Source organism: Fundulus heteroclitus, chromosome 9 (genome assembly GCF_011125445.2).
Source record: "Fundulus heteroclitus isolate FHET01 chromosome 9, MU-UCD_Fhet_4.1, whole genome shotgun sequence".
Taxonomy (NCBI): Eukaryota; Metazoa; Chordata; class Actinopteri; order Cyprinodontiformes; family Fundulidae; genus Fundulus; species Fundulus heteroclitus.
Window position 1 is genome coordinate 36,458,756 of NC_046369.1, and position 14,297 is coordinate 36,473,052.

Below are 14,297 nucleotides of genomic sequence, written 5' to 3' on the forward strand. Positions count from 1 at the left end.
TTTAAAACAATATGATGGATTTCTCTAAAAACAGAAAGTTAAACTGTGTTTCTACATGAAAGTATGACAACATAGTAAAGCCTCAAAAATAGTGAATTTTAATTTCTATGTTTTTAATGGGGCATAGAGTTGTATTATATCTCTAATTGTTGCTATGGGAGGCCCCAACAATTGTGTTTTTAAAAATGTACACAAATACACTTAAAATGTTTATTTTTGAACAGCTGCTAGGTTATTATGCGTCCGCATGATGCCAAAATGATTTCATTCAAATATCAGCACTTAAGATATCCCTTAACAGACATTTGAAAACCCACTTTCCATATATTACGGCGATAGAGAAGTACTTCCTTAAATTTATCACGGTTTTTGAGATACTTTGCTCAGTAAGTGTGAAGATGTTTTCCTGCATTTGGAAAAAACAAAAGGTATGAACCTGATTCTTTGTGTAATCTGCTGATTTGACTTAATGCACTAAGATGATTTCCACTCAATTTGATCGTAATTTAGTTTGACTTGTTGCTACTAATTTGTGAAAAGGTAACATTATCAAACTTTAATATCTGTTTTTACAACTTTTTAACAGAAAAGCCCTCCAGGGGATGTACGCTCTGGAGATGGTGATAGCGCAAGTCTGCAGAAGAGGTAAAGTTTTATAACAATCCTAACTTGTTTCCACATAGTTTTAATTTATCAGATTTTATTTTCCTGTAACAAATGACTTGGACACCCACAAATTTGACATTTTCTGCTTATTTTTCTGATATCAGGCTACAGAGAGAGGCATGGTCTCCCATTTCCACCACAACCCCTGATACCAGTGAGGCTCCCAGGACTAGAAAAACCTCCTTCTGGCAACGCTGGTCTCTTCATAACAAGGTATGTATAGCAGAGCTGATCATTTTAATTAATAAGCAGCAAAGAAAAGTGGTTGTAATTTATGAGTGTCAGCACAGTCTGAGCTCATCTGTGTGGATTTAGAAGAAAAAGCAGACCCATCTCCCACAAAATGTGGACAGGGTCACAATCCTGTCACCCTCTGTGACAGAAAGGAGGTAAAACAGCAGTTTTCATCAACAGCAGTTTTATATTTTATTATTTTATGTAGGAAAAACTCCCTAATTCCCTCCTCCCACTCTAACAAACTACCGTCTAAATGCAGCTGTTGGTTTTACATGTAAAGTTTGTGGCACTTCAATGCAAATTTGGAGAAACCGTAGGTGGTATGAAAATAGTGTCTTCAATTTTAAAACAATATGATGGATTTCTCTAAAACATAAAGTTAAACTGTGTTTCTACATGAAAGTATGACAACATAGTAAAGCCTGAAAAACAGTGAATTTTAATTTCTATGTGTTTAATGGGGCATAGAGTTGTATTATATCTCTAATTGTTGCTATGGGAGGCCCCCAACAATTGTGTTTTTAAAAATGTACACAAATACACTTAAAATGTTTATTTTTGAACAGCTGCTAGGTAATTATGCATCTGCATGATGCCAAAATGATTTCATTCAAATATCAGCACTTAAGATATCCTTTAGCAGACATTTGAAAACCCACTTTCCATATATTACGGCGATAGAGAAGTACTTGCTTAAATTTATCACAGTTTTTGAGATACTTTGCTCAGTAAGTGTGAAGATGTTTTCCTGCATTTGGGAAAAACAAAAGGTATGAACCTGATTCTTTGTGTAATCTGCTGATTTGACTTAATGCACTAAGATGATTTCCACTCAATTTTATCGTAATTTAGTTTGACTTGTTGCTACTAATTTGTGAAAAGGTAACATTATCAAACTTTAATATCTGTTTTTACAACTTTTTAACAGAAAAGCCCTCCAGGGGATGTACACTCTGGAGATGGTGATAACTCAAGTCTGCAGAAGAGGTAAAGTTTTATAACAATCCTAACTTGTTTCCACATAGTTTTAATTTATCAGATTTTATTTTCCTGTAACAAATGACTTGGACACCCACAAATTTGACATTTTCTGCTTATTTTTCTGATATCAGGCTACAGAGAGAGGCATGGTCTTCAATTTCCACCACAACCCCTGATACCAGCGAGGCTCCCAGGACTAGAAAAACCTCCTTCTGGCAACGCTGGTCTCTTCATAACAAGGTATGTATAGCAGAGCTGATCATTTTAATTAATAAGCAGCAAAGAAAAGTGGTGTTGTAATTTGTGAGTGTCAGCACAGTCTGAGCTCATCTGTGTGGATTTAGAAGAAAAAGCAGACCCATCTCCCACAAAATGTGGACAGGGTCACAATCCTGTCACCCTCTGTGACAGAAAGGAGGTAAAACAGCAGTTTTCATCAACAGCAGTTTTATATTTTATTATTTTATGTAGGAAAAACTCCCTACTTCCCTCCTCCCACTCTAACAAACTACCGTCTAAATGCAGCTGTTGGTTTTACATGTAAAGTTTGTGGCACTTCAATGCAAAATTTGGAGAAACCGTAGGTGGTATGAAAATAGTGTCTTCAATTTTAAAACAATATGATGGATTTCTCTAAAAACAGAAAGTTAAACTGTGTTTCTACATGAAAGTATGACAACATAGTAAAGCCTGAAAAACAGTGAATTTTAATTTCTATGTCTTTAATGGGGCATAGAGTTGTATTATATCTCTAATTGTTGCTATGGGAGGCCCCAACAATTGTGTTTTTAAAAATGTACACAAATACACTTAAAATGTTTATTTTTGAACAGCTGCTAGGTTATTATGCGTCTGCATGATGCCAAAATGATTTCATTCAAATATCAGCACTTAAGATATCCCTTAACAGACATTTGAAAACCCACTTTCCATATATTACGGCGATAGAGAAGTACTTGCTTAAATTTATCACGGTTTTCGAGATCCTTTGCTCAGTAAGTGTGAAGATGTTTTCCTGCATTTGGAAAAAACAAAAGGTATGAACCTGATTCTTTGTGTAATCTGCTGATTTGACTTAATGCACTAAGATGATTTCCACTCAATTTGATCGTAATTTAGTTTGACTTGTTGCTACTAATTTGTGAAAAGGTAACATTATCAAACTTTAATATCTGTTTTTACAACTTTTTAACAGAAAAGCCCTCCAGGGGATGTACGCTCTGGAGATGGTGATAGCGCAAGTCTGCAGAAGAGGTAAAGTTTTATAACAATCCTAACTTGTTTCCACATAGTTTTAATTTATCAGATTTTATTTTCCTGTAACAAATGACTTGGACACCCACAAATTTGACATTTTCTGCTTATTTTTCTGATATCAGGCTACAGAGAGAGGCATGGTCTCCCATTTCCACCACAACCCCTGATACCAGTGAGGCTCCCAGGACTAGAAAAACCTCCTTCTGGCAACGCTGGTCTCTTCATAACAAGGTATGTATAGCAGAGCTGATCATTTTAATTAATAAGCAGCAAAGAAAAGTGGTTGTAATTTATGAGTGTCAGCACAGTCTGAGCTCATCTGTGTGGATTTAGAAGAAAAAGCAGACCCATCTCCCACAAAATGTGGACAGGGTCACAATCCTGTCACCCTCTGTGACAGAAAGGAGGTAAAACAGCAGTTTTCATCAACAGCAGTTTTATATTTTATTATTTTATGTAGGAAAAACTCCCTAATTCCCTCCTCCCACTCTAACAAACTACCGTCTAAATGCAGCTGTTGGTTTTACATGTAAAGTTTGTGGCACTTCAATGCAAAATTTGGAGAAACCGTAGGTGGTATGAAAATAGTGTCTTCAATTTTAAAACAATATGATGGATTTCTCTAAAAACATAAAGTTAAACTGTGTTTCTACATGAAAGTATGACAACATAGTAAAGCCTGAAAAACAGTGAATTTTAATTTCTATGTGTTTAATGGGGCATAGAGTTGTATTATATCTCTAATTGTTGCTATGGGAGGCCCCAACAATTGTGTTTTTAAAAATGTACACAAATACACTTAAAATGTTTATTTTTGAACAGCTGCTAGGTAATTATGCATCTGCATGATGCCAAAATGATTTCATTCAAATATCAGCACTTAAGATATCCTTTAGCAGACATTTGAAAACCCACTTTCCATATATTACGGCGATAGAGAAGTACTTGCTTAAATTTATCACAGTTTTTGAGATACTTTGCTCAGTAAGTGTGAAGATGTTTTCCTGCATTTGGGAAAAACAAAAGGTATGAACCTGATTCTTTGTGTAATCTGCTGATTTGACTTAATGCACTAAGATGATTTCCACTCAATTTTATCGTAATTTAGTTTGACTTGTTGCTACTAATTTGTGAAAAGGTAACATTATCAAACTTTAATATCTGTTTTTACAACTTTTTAACAGAAAAGCCCTCCAGGGGATGTACGCTCTGGAGATGGTGATAGCGCAAGTCTGCAGAAGAGGTAAAGTTTTATAACAATCCTAACTTGTTTCCACATAGTTTTAATTTATCAGATTTTATTTTCCTGTAACAAATGACTTGGACACCCACAAATTTGACATTTTCTGCTTATTTTTCTGATATCAGGCTACAGAGAGAGGCATGGTCTTCAATTTCCACCACAACCCCTGATACCAGCGAGGCTCCCAAGACTAGAAAAACCTCCTTCTGGCAACGCTGGTCTCTTCATAACAAGGTATGTATAGCAGAGCTGATCATTTTAATTAATAAGCAGCAAAGAAAAGTGGTTGTAATTTATGAGTGTCAGCACAGTCTGAGCTCATCTGTGTGGATTTAGAAGAAAAAGCAGACCCATCTCCCACAAAATGTGGACAGGGTCACAATCCTGTCACCCTCTGTGACAGAAAGGAGGTAAAACAGCAGTTTTCATCAACAGCAGTTTTATATTTTATTATTTTATGTAGAAAAACTCCCTAATTCCCTCCTCCCACTCTAACAAACTACCGTCTAAATGCAGCTGTTGGTTTTACATGTAAAGTTTGTGGCACTTCAATGCAAAATTTGGAGAAACCGTAGGTGGTATGAAAATAGTGTCTTCAATTTTAAAACAATATGATGGATTTCTCTAAAAACAGAAAGTTAAACTGTGTTTCTACATGAAAGTATGACAACATAGTAAAGCCTGAAAAACAGTGAATTTTAATTTCTATGTCTTTAATGGGGCATAGAATTGTATTATATCTCTAATTGTTGCTATGGGAGGCCCCAACAATTGTGTTTTTAAAAATGTACACAAATACACTTAAAATGTTTATTTTTGAACAGCCTTGCTAAGTTATTATTTTTACCTTTTGCTACTTATTTGTGAAAAGGTAACTCTATCAAACTTATATATCTGTTTTTACAACTTTTAAACAGATAAGCCCTCAAAGTGATTTACGCTCTGGGAATGGCGAAAGCTTAAGTCTTCAGAAGAGGTAAAGTTTTATAACAATCCTAATTTGTTTCCACGTTGTTTTAATTATTTTTTTTTCCCTGCCACAAATGACGTGGACATCCAAAACCTGACATTTTCTGCTTATCTTGCTGATATCAGCCAGCAGACAGAAGCATCATCTCCTTCTACCATCACAACCAGCGAGGCTCCTAGAACTAGAAAAACCTCCTTCTGGCATTGTTGGCGTCTTCTTAACAAGGTATGTATAGCAGAGCTGATTATTTTAATAAATAAGCAGCAAAGAAAAGGGGTTGCAATTTTTAAATCTCAGCATGGTCTGACTGATTTCATCTGTGTATACTTAAAAGAAAAAGCAGAGCCATCTCCAACAAGATGTGGACGCGGTCACAATCCATTCACCTTCAGTGACAGAAATGAGGTAAATTAAACCTTCATCAACTGCAGTTTAATATTCTATCATCTATTTTTAAGTTGTCGTTATAGAGGTGTATGCCACCACAGAATTAATTTTATTTTTTTCTTTATTTTACAGTTGTTGCACAAGTGAGAAGTCTCAGGGAGGAGAGACTGGTGTCGAGTTCAGGGCCTCACCTGTTCTTGACAGTCCTGTCTCTGCTCACCATGAGCCGCATCTCCAAGCAGTCCCACAATGCTCCACCACGTATGAGTTTCTTTACATTAGACTTTTTAGAGGTCAACCCAGTTTCAGTCATTACAAAGTAAAATATAAATATACAAATACAGATGTGAGATTGTTTTGCCCCAGGAATCATTGGTTACTTGTTTAGTTTTTTTCTCCACTTGTCCTCAAATTAAACTAATAACTGTCTTGTGGACAGTCTTAATTTTTTTGTGTCTTCTTCATAGTATACAATGCACTGGTGATTTTGGGGATGTCGAAGATGGAGGACTGGATGGTTTTCCTGCATCTTCCAGAGAAGGAGACTCCCAAACTGGCCAGAACAGCAGAGTGGAAGAGACTGTCTTGTCCTCTACTGCCACAGCACAGATGTGAGTTATTATTTAGAGCTCAATAATATTTATATTTTATAGTTTTTCCAAGTTTCAAATGAAAAGTCATGTTGATCTGTTTTTGTGTGGTGATTTTTGTGTTGCTTCATTACCAGCATAAACAACCAAGAGGACTGCAAAGAAAGCGAGGCTGATGTCCAAGACAACATCCAACCTGCGTCTGAAAGTCAAGACAAGACTCCCGAGAAAGATTGGTATGAAAACTGTCTAGTCTGGATTCAGGATGTTTGAATAGAATCATGCATATGCACTTACACACAATTTCTCTGTTTCAACACTCAATATATATTTGACCTCCCTTAACTATCACAAAATAGTCTGCTGCAGAATTAAAAACTAGGTACTTGGCATATTATGGTCTGCATGTTTACGTATTAAGAATGTTGTGTAATTACAGAGGTCTGAATGTATTTGCGTTCTCTTTCCAGCCCTTAAAGAGCTAACACACCTGCCATCAGGGCTTGCAAAATGAGTCACATTTCTTTAACTTTTCCACATATAGTCACATTACAAACAAAAAAAACAAATACATTTTATTGGAGTCTTATGTGAAAGACAAAGTGGTATACAACTGTGATGTAGCAAGAAACTAATACATGGTCTCTTTTTTTAACAAATAAAAAACTGAAAAGAGCAACATGCAAAAGTATTCAGCATCCCCCAGTAAATATTTCTTGGAACCGCGTTGTGCGGTAATTACAGCTGCAAGTCTCTGCCAGTTTTCCACGTCTTGTGACTGAAATTTTTGGCCATTCTTCTTTGCAAATCAGTTCAAGCACAGTCAGATTAGATGTAGAGCGTTTGTGAATAGCAGTTTTCAGACCTTATCAGATCCAAAGATTCTTGATTTGGTTTAAGTGAGAGGTCGACCGATACAGGTTTTAAGGGCAGATACTGATTATTTTGACAACATGCAAATCGGTACCCGATACGTGAAAAGTAAAAATAATACAATTGAAAATGTTGAGTACAACACAAAGTATCTATCTTTTAATAATAATATTATTAATAAACATAAAGACACTTTTGACATTCTCTTTAATTTCATTTTAACATCTACCCAATTATATTTAATTACTCAAATGCAGACTTTGGTGAATTAAAATCTGCTATTAATTTGATTATTAAAATTGGCTGATTACAGCAAGTGTTTTCAAAGAACTGACCCAAATACTGTTCTTATACTGCTAGACCAAAAAAAAGTTACATTTTTTATTGTTAAAGAGTCAAATTAAATTATTCAAAATAATCTATAAACTTGGTGAATACAACAATTGAGCAAAACCCTTTTTAAAATTTTGGATCTAAAATAATTTACACGTTAATTTTCTACAAAATATCTGACATTTAAAATAGTTATATTTTGCTGAGCAGGTGAAACATTAATGTGATTGTTTTGGTTTTAAAAAACAATTGTGTTCATTTTTCGTTCCTTTGACTTGACAATTTTGTACCGAAAAGTTAGGACACTCCTGCTGTAGAGGCAACTGCAGTAAATGGATGAAAACTCATTTTACATGTCAGACATGTATGAAAAAGGGTGAAATAAAAAGCTTCTAACTTGTGCAAAGCTCCTTTTAAAAAACACAAAACATTAACGATGGCTAGCAAACAATATAGAACATTTAAAATATAACAATAAAAAATAAACACTTAATTGTTTGTGCACTTCATGTAGCAGCACAAGGCCTATGTAGTGCAAATTACGTTCCCGAGAAATGTTCTGTTTGACTTATATATTAAACGTATTTTTTCTACTTAAAAAATGACCATGTTTTACTATCCTATCCATTCTGCTTCAACTGGCCTGAAGGAAACTGTCAAAGACACCGTCTTACTTCAACTAGCTTTGTGACTCTCAAACTAAACTTAATAACAGCGACAAAAGATTTTCTTGTTGTGGGGAGGAGGAGGAAACCTCCTAGACTGACCACTGCTAAACATTATTTTCTGCAAAGTTAAATGCTTCAAGTGTTGTGATTATTTTTATGCGCATACATGGCTTCATATCAACGAGCACTAACACAGCGGTGGCAGGTGGCCAGCTGGAGATCAGACATGTTTTTTTAGACAGTTTTTTTAGGAGTTTTATACCGACTTTAGCAGCTTAACCACCATTTACAAACCAGCATTGACCTGCGAGTTTCATTGAGTGGAAGTAAAAACCCTGCTCCGTTCTCAGTAAAACAGCTGTTCCCACCCGCTCACAGTGACTGACATTCAAAGGGCAAATACCGCTAAATTGTCAATCAGTCTGACATTAGCAGGCGCTCTCTGCCAGGGAGGCAGCGGCAACGTATGCGCGTCACGGGACGTCAAAGCATGGTGGCTGAATGCGCCAATGGATCGGCCAATGCATGCAGTGTATCGTCCCATCCCGATACAACAGAAAACACAAATATTGTATTTTTAACTGTCTGATTTAGTATTTGCCCTTTGAATGTCTGCCTCGGTCACTGTGAGCGGGAGGGAACAGCTGTTTCACTGAGAATGGAGCAGGGTTTTTACTTCCATTTTCACTCACAGAAACTCGCGTGTCAATGTTGGCTTTTAAATGGTGGTTGAGCTGTTTAAAGTCGGTATAAAACTCCATCCCACTGTCTAAAAAACATGTTTGTTTCCAGCTGGCCACCGCTGTGTTAGTGCTCGTTGCCATGAAGAGTCGGCGTGTACACGCATGAAAACAATCACGCTTATAGCATTTAACTTTGTAGAAAATAATGTTCAGCGGTGGCCTTTTTCTTCCTCCTCGTCCCCACAACAAGAAGTTCTTTTCTCGCTGTCATTAAGTTTAGTTTAAGAGTCCCAACGCTATTTGAAGTAAGACGTGTTGGAGCAGGAAAGATGTGACAGAGTGGCGTAGATTGGCTACGAGCGCTCTTTCTGTGTGCGTATGTGAGCGTCTTCCTCTGTGTGTCCATCTTTGACAGTTTCCTTCAGGCCAGTTAGAGCAGAATGGATTGGATAATAAAACATGGACATTTTTTAAGTAGAAAAAATAATTTTAATATATAAATCAAACAGAAGATGTTCTCCAGGAAGGCAATTTGCATTGGCCTGCCTGTCTCCTCATAAACTTTCCAGCACATGCAGCCCAGCTCTTACTCCACCTCCTTATTAGTTCCACCTGTCGTTCCTAATTAAGCCTGGATTCAGTGCACGTGCCAACACCTCTACTTAAAACTCCGTCAGTCTGCTCTTCTCTGCTGGATCGTCATCATTCTTCATCCAAACCTCGTCCTGCCTCGTGTTTCTCACGCCTGCTAGTCAGAGCCTCCTACGCCTGCTAGCCAGAGCCTCCTACGCCTGCTAACCAGAGCTTCCTACACCTGCTAGCCAGAGCTTCCTACACCTGCTAGCCAGAGCTTCCCACACCTGCTAGCCAGAGCTTCCTACACCTGCTAGCCAGAGCCTCCTATGCCTGTTAGCCAGAGCCTCCTACGCCTGCTAGTCAGAGCTTCCTACACCTGCTAGCAAGAGCTTCCTAGGCCTGCTAGTCAGAGCTTCCTACACCTGCTAGCCAGAGCCTCCTACGCCTGCTAACCAGAGCTTCCTACACCTGCTAGCCAGAGCTTCCTACGCCTGCTAGCCAGAGCTTCCCACACCTGCTAGCCAGAGCCTCCTATGCCTGTTAGCCAGAGCCTCCTACGCCTGCTAGTCAGAGCTTCCTACACCTGCTAGCAAGAGCTTCCTAGGCCTGCTAGTCAGAGCTTCCTACACCTGCTAGCCAGAGCTTCCTACACCTGCTAGTCAGAGCTTCCTACACCTGCTAGCAAGAGCTTCCTACGCCTGCTAGTCAGAGCTTCCTACACCTGCTAGCCAGAGCTTCCCACGCCTGCTAGCCAGAGCCTCCTACGCCCGCTAGTCAGAGCTTCCTACACCTGCTAGTCAGAGCTTCCTACACCTGCTAGCCAGAGCCTCCCACGCCTGCTAGTCAGAGCTTCCTACGCCTGCTAGCCAGAGCTTCCCACGCCTGCTAGCCAGAGCCTCCTACGCCCGCTAGTCAGAGCTTCCTACACCTGCTAGTCAGAGCTTCCCACGCCTGCTAGCCAGAGCTTCCCACGCCTGCTAGTCAGAGCTTCCTACGCCCGCTAGCCAGAGCTTCCTACACCTGCTAGCAAGAGCTTCCTAGGCCTGCTAGTCAGAGCTTCCTACACCTGCTAGCCAGAGCTTCCCACGCCTGCTAGCCAGAGCCTCCTACGCCCGCTAGTCAGAGCTTCCTACACCTGCTAGTCAGAGCTTCCTACACCTGCTAGCCAGAGCTTCCCACGCCTGCTAGTCAGAGCTTCCTACGCCTGCTAGCCAGAGCTTCCCACGCCTGCTAGCCAGAGCTTCCTACACCTGCTAGCCAGAGCTTCCCACGCCTGCTAGCCAGAGCTTCCTACACCTGCTAGCCAGAGCTTCCCACGTCTGCTAGCCAGAGTCTCCTACGCCTGCTAGCCAGAGCTTCCCACGCCTGCTAGCCAGAGCCTCCTACGCCAGTTAGCCGGAGCTTCCCATGCCTGCTAGCCAGAGCTTCCTACACCTGCTAGCCAGAGCTTCCCACGCCTGCTAGCCAGAGCCTCCTACGCCTGCTAGCCAGAGCTTCCCACGCCTGCTAGCCAGAGCCTCCTACGCCTGCTAACCAGAGCTTCCTACACCTGCTAGCCAGAGCTTCCTACACCTGCTAGCCAGAGCTTCCCACACCTGCTAGCCAGAGCTTCCTACACCTGCTAGCCAGAGCCTCCTATGCCTGTTAGCCAGAGCCTCCTATGCCTGCTAGTCAGAGCTTCCTACACCTGCTAGCAAGAGCTTCCTAGGCCTGCTAGTCAGAGCTTCCTACACCTGCTAGCCAGAGCCTCCTACGCCTTCTAACCAGAGCTTCCTACACTTGCTAGCCAGAGCTTCCTACACCTGCTGGCCAGAGCTTCCCACACCTGCTAGCCAGAGCTTCCTACACCTGCTAGCCAGAGCTTCCCACGCCTGCTAGCCAGAGCCTCCTACGCCCGCTAGTCAGAGCTTCCTACACCTGCTAGTCAGAGCTTCCTACACCTGCTAGCCAGAGCTTCCCACGCCTGCTAGTCAGAGCTTCCTACGCCTGCTAGCCAGAGCTTCCCACGCCTGCTAGCCAGAGCTTCCTACACCTGCTAGCCAGAGCTTCCCACGCCTGCTAGCCAGAGCTTCCTACACCTGCTAGCCAGAGCTTCCCACGTCTGCTAGCCAGAGTCTCCTACGCCTGCTAGCCAGAGCTTCCCACGCCTGCTAGCCAGAGCCTCCTACGCCTGTTAGCCGGAGCTTCCTACGCCCGTTAGTCAGAGCTTCCTACGCCTGCTAGCCAGAGCCTCCTACGCCTGTTAGCCAGAGCTTCCCTTGCCTGCTAGCCAGAGCCTCCTACACCTGCTAGTCAGAGCTTCCCACGCCTGCTAGCCAGAGCTTCCTACACCTGCTAGCCAGAGCTTCCTACACCTGCTAGTCAGAGCTTCCTACACCTGCTAGCCAGAGCCTCCCACGCCTGCTAGTCAGAGCTTCCTACGCCTGCTAGCCGGAGCTTCGCACGCCCGCTAGTCAGAGCCTCCTACGCCCGCTAGCCAGAGCTTCCTACATCCGCTAGCCAGAGCTTCCTACACCTGCTAGCAAGAGCTTCCTACGCCTGCTAGCCAGAGCCTCCTACGCCTGTTAGCCGGAGCTTCCTACGCCCGTTAGTCAGAGCTTCCTACGCCTGCTAGCCAGAGCCTCCTACGCCTGTTAGCCAGAGCTTCCCTTGCCTGCTAGCCAGAGCCTCCTACACCTGCTAGTCAGAGCTTCCCACGCCTGCTAGCCAGAGCTTCCTACACCTGCTAGCCAGAGCTTCCTACACCTGCTAGTCAGAGCTTCCTACACCTGCTAGCCAGAGCCTCCCACGCCTGCTAGTCAGAGCTTCCTACGCCTGCTAGCCGGAGCTTCGTACGCCCGCTAGCCAGAGCCTCCTACGCCTGTTAGCCAGAGCCTCCTACGCCTGCTAGTCAGAGCTTCCTACACCTGCTAGCAAGAGCTTCCTAGGCCTGCTAGTCAGAGCTTCCTACACCTGCTAGCCAGAGCTTCCTACACCTGCTAGCCAGAGCTTCCTACACCTGCTAGCAAGAGCTTCCTACGCCTGCTAGTCAGAGCTTCCTACACCTGCTAGCAAGAGCTTCCTAGGCCTGCTAGTCAGAGCTTCCTAGGCCTGCTAGCCAGAGCTTCCCACGCCTGCTAGCCAGAGCCTCCTACGCCCGCTAGTCAGAGCTTCCTACACCTGCTAGTCAGAGCTTCCTACACCTGCTAGCCAGAGCTTCCCACGCCTGCTAGTCAGAGCTTCCTACGCCTGCTAGCCAGAGCTTCCCACGCCTGCTAGCCAGAGCCTCCTACGCCCGCTAGTCAGAGCTTCCTACACCTGCTAGTCAGAGCTTCCTACACCTGCTAGCCAGAGCCTCCTACGCCTGTTAGCCAGAGCCTCCTACGCCCGCTAGCCAGAGCTTCCTACACCTGCTAGCAAGAGCTTCCTAGGCCTGCTAGTCAGAGCTTCCTACACCTGCTAGCCAGAGCTTCCCACGCCTGCTAGCCAGAGCCTCCTACGCCCGCTAGTCAGAGCTTCCTACACCTGCTAGTCAGAGCTTCCTACACCTGCTAGCCAGAGCTTCCCACGCCTGCTAGTCAGAGCTTCCTACGCCTGCTAGCCAGAGCTTCCCACGCCTGCTAGCCAGAGCTTCCTACACCTGCTAGCCAGAGCTTCCCACGCCTGCTAGCCAGAGCTTCCTACACCTGCTAGCCAGAGCTTCCCACGTCTGCTAGCCAGAGTCTCCTACGCCTGCTAGCCAGAGCTTCCCACGCCTGCTAGCCAGAGCCTCCTACGCCAGTTAGCCGGAGCTTCCCACGCCTGCTAGCCAGAGCTTCCTACACCTGCTAGCCAGAGCTTCCTACACCTGCTAGCCAGAGCTTCCCACACCTGCTAGCCAGAGCTTCCTACACCTGCTAGCCAGAGCCTCCTATGCCTGTTAGCCAGAGCCTCCTATGCCTGCTAGTCAGAGCTTCCTACACCTGCTAGCAAGAGCTTCCTAGGCCTGCTAGTCAGAGCTTCCTACACCTGCTAGCCAGAGCCTCCTACGCCTTCTAACCAGAGCTTCCTACACTTGCTAGCCAGAGCTTCCTACACCTGCTCGCCAGAGCTTCCCACGCCTGCTAGCCAGAGCTTCCTACACCTGCTAGCCAGAGCTTCCCACGCCTGCTAGCCAGAGCCTCCTACGCCCGCTAGTCAGAGCTTCCTACACCTGCTAGTCAGAGCTTCCTACACCTGCTAGCCAGAGCTTCCCACGCCTGCTAGTCAGAGCTTCCTACGCCTGCTAGCCAGAGCTTCCCACGCCTGCTAGCCAGAGCTTCCTACACCTGCTAGCCAGAGCTTCCCACGCCTGCTAGCCAGAGCTTCCTACACCTGCTAGCCAGAGCTTCCCACGTCTGCTAGCCAGAGTCTCCTACGCCTGCTAGCCAGAGCTTCCCACGCCTGCTAGCCAGAGCCTCCTACGCCTGTTAGCCGGAGCTTCCTACGCCCGTTAGTCAGAGCTTCCTACGCCTGCTAGCCAGAGCCTCCTACGCCTGTTAGCCAGAGCTTCCCTTGCCTGCTAGCCAGAGCCTCCTACACCTGCTAGTCAGAGCTTCCCACGCCTGCTAGCCAGAGCTTCCTACACCTGCTAGCCAGAGCTTCCCACGCCTGCTAGCCAGAGCCTCCTACGCCTGTTAGCCAGAGCCTCCTACGCCCGCTAGTCAGAGCTTCCTACACCTCCTAGTCAGAGCTTCCTACGCCCGCTAGTCAGAGCTCCCTACACCTGCTAGTCAGAGCCTCCTACACCTGCTAGTCAGAGCTTCCCACGCCTGCTAGCCAGAGCTTCCTACACCTCCTAGTCAGAGCTTCCTACGCCGCTAGCCAGAGCCTCCT

The 14,297-nt window shown here is 43.9% G+C and overlaps 1 protein-coding gene across 4 annotated transcripts; it reads left to right on the forward strand.

Moving 5' to 3' along the window:
• The first annotated feature begins 356 nt into the window (after positions 1–356).
• On the forward strand, positions 357–6,799 carry LOC118564205. 4 transcript variants are annotated; one of them, XM_036141596.1, is made up of 9 exons: positions 357–428; positions 587–645; positions 2,016–2,124; positions 5,302–5,360; positions 5,480–5,579; positions 5,689–5,759; positions 5,874–6,002; positions 6,209–6,352; positions 6,469–6,799. In XM_036141596.1, the coding sequence occupies exons 1-9, from the start codon at positions 399–401 to the stop codon at positions 6,602–6,604; spliced, it is 837 nt and encodes a 278-aa protein (XP_035997489.1). In that variant the 5' UTR covers positions 357–398; the 3' UTR covers positions 6,605–6,799. The 4 variants fall into 4 exon arrangements, 3 of the variants coding, with proteins under 3 accessions (XP_035997489.1, XP_035997490.1, XP_035997491.1); XM_036141597.1 differs by lacking the exons at positions 357–428; positions 587–645 and adding exons at positions 1,555–1,673; positions 1,832–1,890; XR_004931716.1 differs by lacking the exons at positions 357–428; positions 587–645; positions 2,016–2,124 and adding an exon at positions 3,324–3,372.
• Positions 6,800–14,297: the final 7,498 nt, after the last annotated feature.